The sequence below is a fragment of the Nomascus leucogenys genome, chromosome 17 (genome assembly GCF_006542625.1).
Source record: "Nomascus leucogenys isolate Asia chromosome 17, Asia_NLE_v1, whole genome shotgun sequence".
Classification (NCBI taxonomy): Eukaryota; Metazoa; Chordata; class Mammalia; order Primates; family Hylobatidae; genus Nomascus; species Nomascus leucogenys.
The window spans coordinates 90,969,750-90,982,489 of NC_044397.1; the positions used below are offsets into that span (position 1 = coordinate 90,969,750).

Below are 12,740 nucleotides of genomic sequence, written 5' to 3' on the forward strand. Positions count from 1 at the left end.
CCCCATCTCAAAAAAAATAAAGGCTGGGCGTGGTGGCTCATGCCTGTAATCCCAGCACTTTCGGAGGCTGAGGCAACTGGATCACGTGGTCAGGAGTTTGAGACCAGCCTGGCCAACATGGTGAAATCCCGTCTCTACTAAAAATACAAAAATTAGCCAAGCATGGTGGCACGTGCCTGTAATCCCAGCTACTCAGAAGGCTAAGGCGGGAGAATCGCTTGAACCCGGGAGGTGGAGGTTGCAGTGAGCTGAGATCATGCCATTGCACTGCAGCCTGGGCAACAGAGTGAGACTGTCTCAGAAATACAAATAAATAAAATAAGTAAATAAATAAATAAATACATGCATATATACATATGAACCTACGAACATGGGAGGAGGCCAGGCGCGGTGGCTCACACCTGTCATCCCAGCACTTTGGAGGCTGAGGTGGGAGGATCAGTTAAGCCCAGGAGTTCCAGACCAGCATGGACAACATACCGAGACCCCGTCTCTACAAAAAATGTAAAGATTAGCTGGGTGTGCTAGTGCACGCCTGTAGTCCCAGTTGCTATTTGGGAGCTGAGGCAGGAGGATCACTTGAGCCTGGGAGGTCAAGGCTACGGTGAGCTATGATCGCACCGCTGCACTCCAGCCTGGGCAACAGAGCAACATTGTACTTCAAAAAATAAAAACCGACAAAACAAACAGATCTAAACATAGAAAAGGTACAGGAAGCCAGGTGCAGTGGCTCACACCTGTAAACCTAGCACTTAGGCAGGCTGAGGCGAGCAGATTGCTTGAGTCCAGGAGTTCAAGACCAGCCTGGGCAACATAGTGAGACCCCATTTCTACAAAAAATACAAAAATTAGCCAGGTGTCTTGCCGTACTCCCAACTTTATGTAGTCGCAGCTACTCGGGAGGCCAAGGTTGAAGGACAGCTTGAAGCTGGGAGGTTGAGCCTGCAGTAAGCTGAGATCGTGCCACTGCACTCCAGCCTGGGCAACAGACCAAGACCCTGTCTTAAAAAACAAGAAGAAAAAGTACAGGAAAAATACGGTATATATGGTATTATAATCTTATGGGACCACTGTAGTATATGCGGTCCATTGTTGGCTGAAATGTCATTATTATCTTTTTTTTTTGAGACGGAGTCTCACTCTCAACCCAGGCTGGAGTGCAGTGGTGTGATCTCAGCTCACTGCAGCCTCCACCTCCCGGGTTCAAGCGATTCTCCTGCCTCAGCCTCCCAAGTAGCTGAGATTACAGGCTAGTGCCATCACGCCTGGCTAATTTTTGTATTTTTAGTAGAGATGGGGTAGAGCCATGTTGGCCAGGCTGGTCTTGAACTCCCTGCCTCAAGTGATCTGCCCGCCTTGGCCTCCCAAAGGGCTGGCATTACTGGCATGAGCCACTGCGCCCAGCCTATGGTATGATAATGTTATGGGACCTCTGTAGTATATGCGATGTATTGCTGTTATTCTCTGCAGGACTGCATAATGAACATTCAGGGCTATATTCACAGGTTGTCCAAGGCAGGTCTGGCCTGCAGGCCATAGCTTGAGACCCTCCCGCTAGTCTAAGGTCTCTGATTCCTGTGAGGTTTAATTTTCCTTATCCCCATTTTGCAGATAGGGAAAACCAAGGCAGAATCCTTTGTTCCTAGGCCTTCAAGGTTTATAAGAAGTAGAACTGGGGTATAAACTGGACAGCATGCCTGGGCGTGGTGGCTCACGCCTATAATCACAGCACTTTGGGAGGCTGATTCGGATGAATCACTGGAGATCAGGAGTTCGAGACCAACCTGGCCAACATGGTGAAACCCCATCTCTACTAAAAATACAAAAATTAGCCAGGTACAATGGCAGGCACCTGTAATCCCAGCTACTCAGGAGGCTGAGGCAGGAGAATCACTTGAACCCAGGCGGCAGAGGTTGCAGTGAGCCAAGATGACACCACTGCACTCCAACCTGGGCGACAGAGCGAGACTCCGTCTCTAAATAAAGAAATAAACTGGACAGTGATTCCTGGGACCATCTGCATGGGACAAGCCCGGCTGTGTGTTCTGGTCTTCACAGAGACTCTTCTCCTTTTCCTTGCAGCCCGCATCGCCACGTCCCTGGATGGCTTCGACGTCGCATCCGTGCAGCAGCAACGGCAGGAACAGAGCTACTTCGTACGTCTGGGCTCCCTGTCGGAGAGGCTGCGGCAGCACGCCTATGAGCACTCGCTGGGCAAGCTTCGAGCCACCAAGCAGAGGGCACAGGAGGCGCTGCTGCAGCTGTCGCAGGCCCTAAGCCTGGTGAGGTTCCGGGGAGTTGGGGCCCTGAGCCAGCAGCCTTCACCCCGCAGCAGACACCCACCCAGAGCTCAGTGGCTTATCGCTCACCCCTCTGCATGCTGGCGGGGCCATACCCACTTGCTCCTGGCACCGTATTGGTTGTACACTCATTTGCTCAGGCTGCTGCCACAAACCACACTGTCTGGGGCCGGGCATAGCGGCTCACACCTCTTTGTGTGAGTCCCTCAAGTACTTTGGGAGCCCAAGGCAGGAGGATCGCATGAGTTCAGGGGTTTGAGACCCACCTGGGCAATATAGTAAGTCCCCATCTCTACAAAAAATAATTTAAAACAATTAGCCGGCTGTGGTGGTGCGTGCCTGTAATCCCAGCTACTTGGGAGGCTGAGGTGGGTTGATTGCTTGAGCCCAGGAGTTGGAGGCTGCAGTGAGCTATGATTGTGCCACTGCACTGCAGCCTAGTCAACAGAGCAAGACCCCATCTCAAAAAACAAAAAAATCGCAGCCAGGTGCGGTGGCTCATGCCTGTAATCCCAGCACTTTGGGAGGCTGAGGCGGGTGGATCACGAGGTCAGGAGTTCAAGACCAGCCTGCCCAACATGGTGAAACCCCATCTCTACTAAAAATACAAAAATTAGCCAGGTACAGTGGCAGGCACCTGTAATCCCAGCTACTCAGGAGGCTGAGGCAGGAGAATCGCTTGAACCCGGGCGGCAGAGATTGCAGTGAGCCGAGATCATGCTGCTGCTCTCCAGCCTGGGAGACAGAGTGAGACTCCGTCTCAAAAAAAAAAAAAAAAAAAAAGTCGCACTGCCTGGGAAATGTAAACAACAGATACTTATTTTCTCACATTTCTGGATGCTGGAAGTCCAAGATCAGAGTGTCCTTTTGGGGCCTCTCTCCTTGACTTGTAGACAGCCATCTTCTCTCTGTGTCTTCATGTGGTCGTCGCTTCCCTCTGTGTATGTCTGTGTCCTAATCTCTTTTTTTTCTTTGAGGCAGAGTCTGGCTCTGTTGCCCAGGCAGGAGTGTAGTGGTGTAATCTCAGCTCATTGCAACCTCCACTTCCCGGGTTCAAGTGATTCTTGGGCCTCCACCTCCTGAGTAGCTGGGATTATAGGCACTTGCCACCACACCTGGCTAATTTTTGTATTTTTAGTAGAGATGGGGTTTCACTGTGTTGGCTGGGCTGGTCTCAAACTCCTGACCTTAAGTGATCCGCCCGCCTCGGCCTCCCAAAGTGCTGGGATTATAGACATGAGCCACCATGCACGGCTCTAATCATCTCCTCATTTAAGGAGCCCAGCCCTTTATGGTCTGGAGCCCACCCTAATGGATAGCTTCATTTATCTTAATGACTTTTTTTTTTTTTTTTTTTTTTTTAGAGACAGGGTTTCACTCTGTTGCCCAGGCTGGAGTGCATGATCATGACTCACTGCAGCCTCTAAGGTTCACCCATCACCCATCTTGGAGCATATGTCTGCCATCATTCCTCTTTATTTCTTTTTCTTTTTTTTTTTTTTTTTTTTTTGAGATGGAGTCTCGCTCTGTCCCCCAGGCTGGAGTGCAGTGGTGCACGGTCTCTGCTCACTGCAAGCTCCGCCTCCTGTGTTCACGCCATTCTCTTGCCTCAGCCTCCCGAGTAGCTGGGACTACAGGCGCCCGCCGCCACACCTGGCTAATTTTTTGTATTTTTAGTAGAGACTGGGTTTCACCGTGTTAGCCAGGATGGTCTCGATCTCCTGACCTCATGATCCACCCGCCTCGGACTCCCAAAGTGCTGGGATTACAGGCGTGAGCCACCGCGCCCGGCCGACTATTTTTCTTTTCCCTTGAACTTTATGTAATATATAGAGATGAGGTCTCACTGTGTTGCCTAGGCTGTTCTGGAGCTCCTGAGCTCAAGTGATCCAACCCCCTTGGCCTCCCAAAGTGCTGGGATTGCGGAAGTCAGCCTGCTTCATTCGTTTGGAAAGCTGAGTCATATTTCATTAGAAGCACTTTTTTTTTTTTTTTTTGAGACGGAGTCTGGCTCTGTCACCCAGGCTGGAGTGCAGTGGCACAATCTCAGCTCACTGCAACCTCCGCCTTCCAGGTTCAAGCGATTCTCATGCCCCAGCCTCCCGGGTAGCTGGGACTACAAATGCTCACCACCATGCCTGGCAAATTTTTTTTTTTTTTTTTTTTTGAGACGGAGTCTTGTGCTGTCGCCCAGGCTGGAGTGCAGTGGCATGATCTCGGCTCACTGCAAGCTCTACCTCCCGCGTTCACGCCATTCTCCTGCCTCAGTCTCCCAAGTAGCTGGGACTACAGGCGCCCACGACCACACCCAGCTAATTTTTGTATTTTTATTAGAGACGGGATTTCACTGTGTTAGCCAGGATGGTCTGGATCTCCTGAACTCATGATCCGCCCGCCTCGGCCTCCCAAAGTGCTGGGATTACAAGCGTGAGCCACCGCGCCCGGCCGCTAATTTTTGTGTTTTTAGTAGAGACAGGGTTTCACTATGTTGGTCAGGCTGGTCTTGAACTCCTGAGCTCAGGTGATCCGCCCACCTCGACCTCCCAAAGTGCTGGGATTACAGGCGTGAGCCACCATGCCCGGCCTACAAGCACTTTTTAAGCCTTTGCTAGTTCCATCTGCTCATGTCCCATTGACCAAAGCCAGCCACGTGTCCAGGCTCCCTTGCAAGCGCAGGAGAAATTGACGCAATGGGAGGAGCTACAGGGGATGCGCAGCCCTTCTTTGCACCAACCACACAGATCCTGAGTGTGTCAATGATTAAACCAAAGGCCCCAGAGCTCACCGTAGCCAGGAAACCCTTCCTCCCTCCCTCCCTTTCTCTTTTCTAGACCGTCATATAAGTCAGATGGTGGAAGGATTCCCCAGGTTCTTTCTGGAATCCCGCCTCTCCCAGGGGAGCCTCCTTCCCTCACCTCTCTCTCCCCTGCCCCAGATGGAAACTGTCAAGCAAGGCATTGATCAGAAGCTGGTAGAAGGCCAGGAGAAGCTGCACCAGATGTGGCTCAGCTGGAACCAGAAGCAGCTCCAGGGCCCCGAGAAGGAGCCGCCCAAGCCAGAGGTACCCATGAGGGACTGGGGGGTGGCCTGGGTTACTTGGAGTCCCGATGCCACTCTCTACACCTCTGCTTCATGGGCCTACCTGCTTCTAATGATTTTCCTAGCCTCATCTGCTTTGGGGAGCTAATGACACCTCCTCCAGGAAGCCTGCCTTGATTTCTCCTCTTGGGCATGCATAGGTATGGCTTCTTTTTTTCTTTTCCTTATTTATTTATTTTTTTTAGACAGAGTGTTGCTCTGTCACCCAGGCTGCAGTACAATGGCATGATCTTGGCTCACTGCAACCTCCACCTCCTGGGTTCGAGTGATTCTCCTGCCTCAGCCTCCCTAGTAGCTGGGGTTATGGGGTTATAGGAGCTCACCACCACGCCTGGCTAATTTTTTTGTATTTTTAGTAGAGACAGGATTTCACCATGTTGACCAGGCTGGTCTTGAACTCCTGACCTCAAGTGATCCACCCTTCCCGGCCTCCCAAAGTGCTGGGATTACAGGCATGAGCCATCGAGCCCAGCCCCTAGCAGCAACTTCTGACTAGTATTCTCCAGCCCCCTCCACTCTATCTGAAGCCTTGGCTTCTTGTGTTCTCTGATGGGTCTCGCTGCCTGTCCCACCACCCACGTAAGCTCCCCAGGGGCAAAGGAAGGTTGCAGTGAGCCGAGATCGCGCCACTGCACTCCAGCCTGGGCAACAGAGGGAGATTCTGTCTCAAAAAACAGAAAATGTCCTGAAATTAGATGAAGGTAGTATTTGCACAACCTTGTGAATATATTAAAAATCAATGAATTGTACACTTCAAAGGGTGAGTTTTATGGTGTGTGGATTATGTATCAATTTTTGAAATATTTGTTTATTTATTTTTGAGACAGTGTCTCACTCTGTTGCCCTGGCTGGAGTGTAGTGATGCCATCACAGGTCACTGTGGCCTCGCCATTGCAGATTCAGGCAATCCTCTCGCCTCAGCCTGCCAAGTAGCTGGGAACACAGGCACGTGCCACGATGCCTGGCTAATTTTTTTTTAAATTTTTAGTAGAGACGGGATCTCACTGTGTTGCCCAGGCTGGTCTTGAGCTCCTGGCCTCAAGCAGTCCTCCCACCTCGGCCTTCCAAAGCACTGGGATTACAGGCATAAGCCACCACACCCGACCCCAGATCATTTATTTATTTATTTATTTATTTTTATTTTTATTTTTTTTGAGACGGAGTCTCGCTCTGTCGCCCAGACTGGAGTGCAGTGGCATAATCTCAGCTCACTGCAAGCTCTGCCTCCCAGGTTCACGCCATTCTCCTGCCTCAGCCTCCCGAGTATCTGGGACTACAGGCGCCCGCCACCATGCCCAGCTAATTTTTTTTGTATTTTTAGTAGAGACGCGGTTTCACCGTGTTACCCGGGATGGTCTTGGTTGCTGACCTTGTGATCCGCCCGCCTTGGCCTCCCAAAGTGCTGGGATTACAGGCGTGAGCCACCGCGCCCTGCCTATTTATTTATTTGTTTATTTATTGCTCTGTCACCCAGGCTGGAGTGCAGTGGCACAATCTCAGCTCACTGCAACCTCTGCCTCCTGGGTTCAAGCGATTCTCCTGTCTCAGCCTCCCCAGTAGCTGGGATTACAGGCATGCGCCACCACACCCGGCTAATTTTTATAGTTTTTAGTAGACATGGGGTTTCGCCATCCTGGCCAGGCTGGTCTCAAACTCCTGACCGCAGGTGATCCGCCCACATCGGCCTCCCAAAGTGCTGGTATTACAGGCGTGAGCCACCGTGCCCGGAACCAGATCAATTTTTTAAAAACTGAAATGAGATCATATCAAAAGCACATAGTAAGGGCTACAAAAGTGATATGCATAAAGATATCGTGAATATCTCTATAAATGCAAATTGTTTGGGAGGCAGAACTGGGACCGCCTACCGCCTAAAACTGTCTCCTGTTTCCCTGACTGCTAAGCACAGCAGCCAGAATGACTTTTCAAATGAAAAAACCAGATCTTATCTCTCTCACGTGGGCACCTTCCCGTAATCCCTGGCTCAAGTCCAGAGTCCTGCAGCTGCCAGGGCTCTGGGCAAAACCCTACCTCCCAGTGCGTGCCTTTTTTTTTTTGAGATAGAGTCTCACTCTGTCACCCCAGCTGGAGTGCAATGTCATGATCTCGGCTCACTGCAACCTCTGCCTCCCAGGTTCAAGCAATTTTATTTATTTATTTTTGAGACAGTCTCACTCCGTCACCCAAGCTGGAGTGCAGTGGCGTGATCTCAACTCACTGCAGCCTCCGCCTCCTGGGTTCAAGCTATTCTCCTGCCTCAATCTCCTGTGGATTGCAGGCGCCCACAACCACACCTGGCTAATTTTTTTGTATTTTTAGTAGAGACAGGGTTCCATCATGTTTGCCAGGCTGGTCTAGAACTCCTAACCTCAAGTGATCCACCCGTCTTGGCCTCCCAAAGTGCTGGGATTACAGGCCTGACCCACTGCGCCCGGCCTAATTTTTGTATTTTTAGTAGAGATGGGGTCTCACCATGTTGGCCAGGCTGGTCTCAAACCCTGTCTGTGCTCTTCTCACTCTCTGGCCAAGGAAATTTTCAAGGACCTGATTTCAACGATGTTCTCCCCCGATGGTTTACAACTTCTGCCTAGACAGTTCTTCCAGGCTGTCCCAGCCTGGCTTCCACTTTTTTTTTTTAACAGTTTTTGTTTTGTTTTGTTTTGGTTTGGTTTTTGAGATGGAGTCTCGCTCTGTTACCCAGGCTGGAGTTCAGTGGCGCGATCTCGGTTCACTGCAAGCTCCGCCTCCCGGGTTCACGCCATTCTCCTGCCTCAGCCTCCCGAGTAGCTGAGACTGCAGGTGCCGCCACCACACCCGGCTAATTTTTTTGTATTTTTTTTAGAAGAGACGGGGTTTCACCGTGTTAGCCAGGATGGTCTCAATCTCCTGACCTCGTGATCCACCCTCCTCGGCCTCCCAGAGTGCTGGGATTACAGGCGTGAGCCACCACGCCCAGCCTCTTTTTAACAGTTTAATTGAGATATCATTTGCATACCACACAAGTCATGCGTTTAAAGCATACACATAACTGGTTCTTAGCATTGCGCAACTATCCCTATCTCATCTCATGCCCCTAAAAAGAAACCCTTTTCCCATCAGCAGTCACGGCCCCATTTTCTCTTCCTCACAACCACGTATCCCCTCCTGTCTCTGTGGATGGGCCTGTCCTGGACATTTCATAGAAATGGGATCACACCCTGTTTGGCCTTTTGTGTCTGGCCTCTCGCGCTGAGCGTGACGTCCTCAGGGCTCATCCATGCTGTGGCCTGGGTCAAATCCCCATGACTTTCTTTTTTTTTTTTTTTTTTTTTTTTGAGACGGAGTCTCGCTGTCTCCCAGGCTGGAGTGCAGTGGCACAATCTCTGCTCACTGCAGGCTCTGCCCCCAGGGTTCACACCATTCTCCCGCCTCAGCCTCCCGAGCAGCTGGGACTACAGGTGCCCGCCATCACGCCCAGCTAATGTTTTGTATTTTTAGTAGAGACAGGGTTTCACCGTGTTAGCTAGGATGGTCTCGATCTCCTGACCTCATGATCCGCCCACCTCTGCCTCCCAAAGTGCTGGGATTACAGGCGTGAGCCACCGCGCCCGGCCCCCATGACTTTCCATGGCTGAGTCATATTCTGTTGTATGGATGGATCACATTCTGTTCACCCATTTATCAACCGAAGGACGCTTGAGGCATTTCTACTTTTTGCTATGCCCCTATGTGCATGTCTTTGTGTGTGGACGTATGTTTCCGTTTCTCTTGTGCATACACCCACAACTAGAATTGCTGAGTCGTGTGATAATTCTATGGTTTAACATTTTGAGGAACCACTAAACTGTTTTCCAGAGTAACTATACCACCAGCAATACGTGAGGCTTCCAGTTTCTCCGCCTCTTGACTGACAGTGGCTATCATCTGATACCTTGTGGGGTTTTTTTTGTCTTTTTGTTTGTTTGTTTTTTTGTTTTTGAGACGGAGTCTCGCTCTGTTGCCCAGGCTGGAGTGCAATGGCATGATCTTGGCTCACTGCAACCTCCGCCTTCTGGGTTCAAGCAATTCTTCTGCCTCAGCCTCCTGTGTAACTGGGATTACAGGCACCTGCTACCACACCCAGCTAATTTTGTATCTTTAGTAGAAATGGGGGTTTCGCCATGTTGATCAGGCTGAACTCCTGACCTCGGTGATCCACACGCCTTGGCCTCCCAAAGTGCTGGGATTACCCAAAGTGCATGAGCCACCATGCCAGGCCTCCTTATGGCTTTGATTTGCATTTCCTCAATGACTTATAATGTCAAACAGCTTTTCATGGGCTCTCCCTATATCTTCTTTGGTGATTTGTCTATGCCTTTTAAAAAATTTGACTAGTGGCCAAATGCAGTGGCTCGTGCCTGTAATTCCAGCATTTTGGGAGGCTGAAGTGGGCAGATCACTTGGGCCCAGGAGTTTAAGACCTGGGCAATTTAGTGAGATCCTGGCTCTACAGAAAATTTAAATAATGTTGCTGGGCATGGTAGTGAGTGCCTGTAGTCCCAGTTATTCAGGAGGCTGAAATGAGAGGATAACTTGAGCTGAGGAGTTACAGGCTGTAGTAAGCTATGATCACACCACTGCACTCCAGCCTGGGTGACAAAGTGAGATCCTCTTTCTAATTAAAAGAAAAGAGTCTGGGCGTGGTGGTTCATGCCTGTAATCTCAGTACCTTGGGAGGCTGAGGAGGGTCAATCACTTGAGTTACAGTTCAAGACCAGCCTCACCAACATGGTGAAACCCCATCTGTACTAAAAATGCAAAAGTTAGCTGGGTGTGGTGGCATGCACCTGTAGTCCCAGCTATTCGGGAGGCTCAGGTAGGAGAATCACTTGAACCCGGGAGGCAGAGGTTGCAGTGAGCCAAAGTCATGCCACTGCATTCCAGTCTGGGCAACAGAGCAAGACTCTATCTCAAAAAAAAAAAAAAAAAAAAAAGGGCCAGGTACGGTGGCTCACACCTGTAATCCCGGCACTTTGGGAGGCCAAGGCAGGCGGATCATGAGGTCAGGAGATCAAGACCATCCTGGAAAACACGGTGAAACCCTGTCTCCACTAAAAATACAAAAAATTAGCCTGGTGTGGTGGCGGGCGCCTGCAGTCCCAGCTACTCGGGAGGCTGAGGCAGGAGAATGGCGTGAACCTGGGAGGCGGAGCTTCCAGTGAGTCGAGATCGCGCCACTGCACTCCAGCCTGGGCGACAGAGCAAGACTCCGTCTCAAGAAAAAAATAAAATAAAAAGGCCGAGCTCAGTGGCTCATGCCTGTAATCCCAGCACTTTGGGAGGCCGAGGCGGGCGGATCACGAGGTCAGGAGATTGAGACCATCCTGGCTAACATGGTGAAACCCCGTCTCTACTAAAATACAAAAAATTAGCTGGGCATGGTGGCAGGCACCTGTAGTTCCAGCTACTTGGGAGGCTGAGGCAGGAGAATGGCGTGAACCTGGGAGGCGGAGCTTGCAGTAAGCCGAGATCACACCACTGCAGTCCTGCCTGGGCGAGAGAGTGAGACTCTGTCTCAAAAAAAAAAAAAAAAAAAAGTTTCGCCTATGGAAAGTGTTTTCCCCAAGGTCAGTGGTAGAACCCCTCTTCCCCTCTTTCCCTGGCTTCAGCTCCAACCGCCTTTCCTGCAACAAATGGTCCTGATTGGTGTCCTCATCTCCCTTCTCAGCAGGTCGAGTCCCGGGCGCTTACCATGTTCCGGGACATTGCCCAGCAACTGCAGGCCACCTGTACCTCCCTGGGGTCCAGCATTCAGGGCCTCCCCACCAATGTGAAAGACCAGGTGCAGCAGGCCCGCCGCCAGGTGGAAGACCTCCAGGCCACCTTTTCCAGCATCCACTCCTTCCAGGACCTGTCCAGCAGCATCCTGGCCCAGAGCCGCGAGCGCGTCGCCAGCGCCCGCGAGGCCCTGGACCACATGGTGGAATACGTGGCCCAGAACACACCTGTCACGTGGCTCGTGGGACCCTTTGCCCCTGGGATCACTGAGAAAGCCCCAGAGGAGAAGTAGGGGAGAGGAGAGGACTCAGCAGGCCCTGTCTCTGTGCAGCAGCTGTGCTCCAGAGTCCCTCAACGCACGGCTCATTTCAAACTGATTTTCTAGCCACTACTCCCAGCTCTTCTGTGCTGTCCGCTTGGGAAGCTAAGGCTCTCAAAACGGGCATCACCCAGTTGACCCATCTCTCAGCCTCTCCGAGCTTGGAAGAAGCCTGTTCTGAGCCTCACCCTATCAGTCAGTAGAGAGAGATGTCCAGAAAAAATATTTTTCAGGAAAGTTCTCCCCCGCAGATTTTTTTTTTTTCCTTGTTAAAAATCAGGAATATAGGCCGGGCATGGTGGCTCACACCTGTAATCCCAGCACTCTGGGAGGCCGAGGCGGGTGGATCACCTGAGGTCAGGTGTTCGAGACCAGCCAGGCCAACATGGTGAAACCCCGTCTCTACTAAAAATACAAAAAAAAAATGAGCCAGGCGTGGTGGCAGGCGCCTGTAATGCCAGTTAGGAGGCTGAGGCAAGAGAATCTGTTGAACCCGAGAGGTGGAGGTTGCAGTGAGCCAAGATCGCGCCATTGCACTCCAGCCTAGGGGACAAGAGTGAGACTTAGTCTCAAAAAAAAAAAAAAAAAAAAAAAAAATCAGGGACGTAGTTCATATCCCACTTCGTTTACACCGACGTCCCTGGATAGCAGCCTGTAGCTAAGGGACTTGGGATTTCTGGCCTAAGTGGGCCTCCTGGGGATGGGGTGGAACACTGAGCTTCTGAGCCTCATTGTAGAGTAGAAAGGTGCTGGGGCCTGTCTGGTAAGCCTTGTTGAAATGCTCTGGTATTCAGTATTGCCTTAATAAACTTCACCCACAACTGCATACAGGCCATGTGTGTACGTGTGTGTGTCTTCATCTGTCTCTGTTGCTAGAACAGAACTATCTTAGGCAGGGTAATTTATTTATTCATTTATTTATTTTGTAGAGATAGGGTCTTGCTATGTTGCCCAGGCTGATCTTGAACTCCTGAGCTCAAGCGATCCTCCCGCCATGTCCTCCCAAAGTGCCTGGCCAGGCTGAGTAATTTATGAGCAACAGAAATTGGTTTCTCACAGTTCTGGAGGCAGGGAAGTCCAAGATCAAGACACTAGCAGGCCTGGCACAGTGGCTCACACCTGTAATCCCAGCACTTTGGGAGGCCGAGGTGGGAGGATCGCTTGGGGCCAGGAGTTTGAGACTGGCCTGGGCAACATAGCAAGACCCCATCTCTACAAAATTTTTTTTTTTTTAAATTAGCCAGGCATGGTAAGGTGGGAGGGTCACTTGAGCCCAGGAATTTGAG

At 50.9% G+C, this 12,740-nt stretch overlaps 1 protein-coding gene across 1 annotated transcript in view; it reads left to right on the top strand.

The window, feature by feature from the left end:
• The window catches only part of PLIN3 (perilipin 3), a 30,404-nt gene extending 18,117 nt beyond the window's left edge, over positions 1-12,287 (top strand). Inside the window, exons 6-8 of the mRNA XM_030797460.1 lie at positions 2,083-2,282; positions 5,236-5,361; positions 11,086-12,287. Of these exons, the coding sequence (XP_030653320.1) occupies positions 2,083-2,282; positions 5,236-5,361; positions 11,086-11,427 (668 nt within the window). The 3' untranslated portion in view covers positions 11,428-12,287. The remainder of the gene's footprint in view (positions 1-2,082; positions 2,283-5,235; positions 5,362-11,085) is intronic.
• The last annotated feature ends 453 nt before the right edge of the window (positions 12,288-12,740 follow it).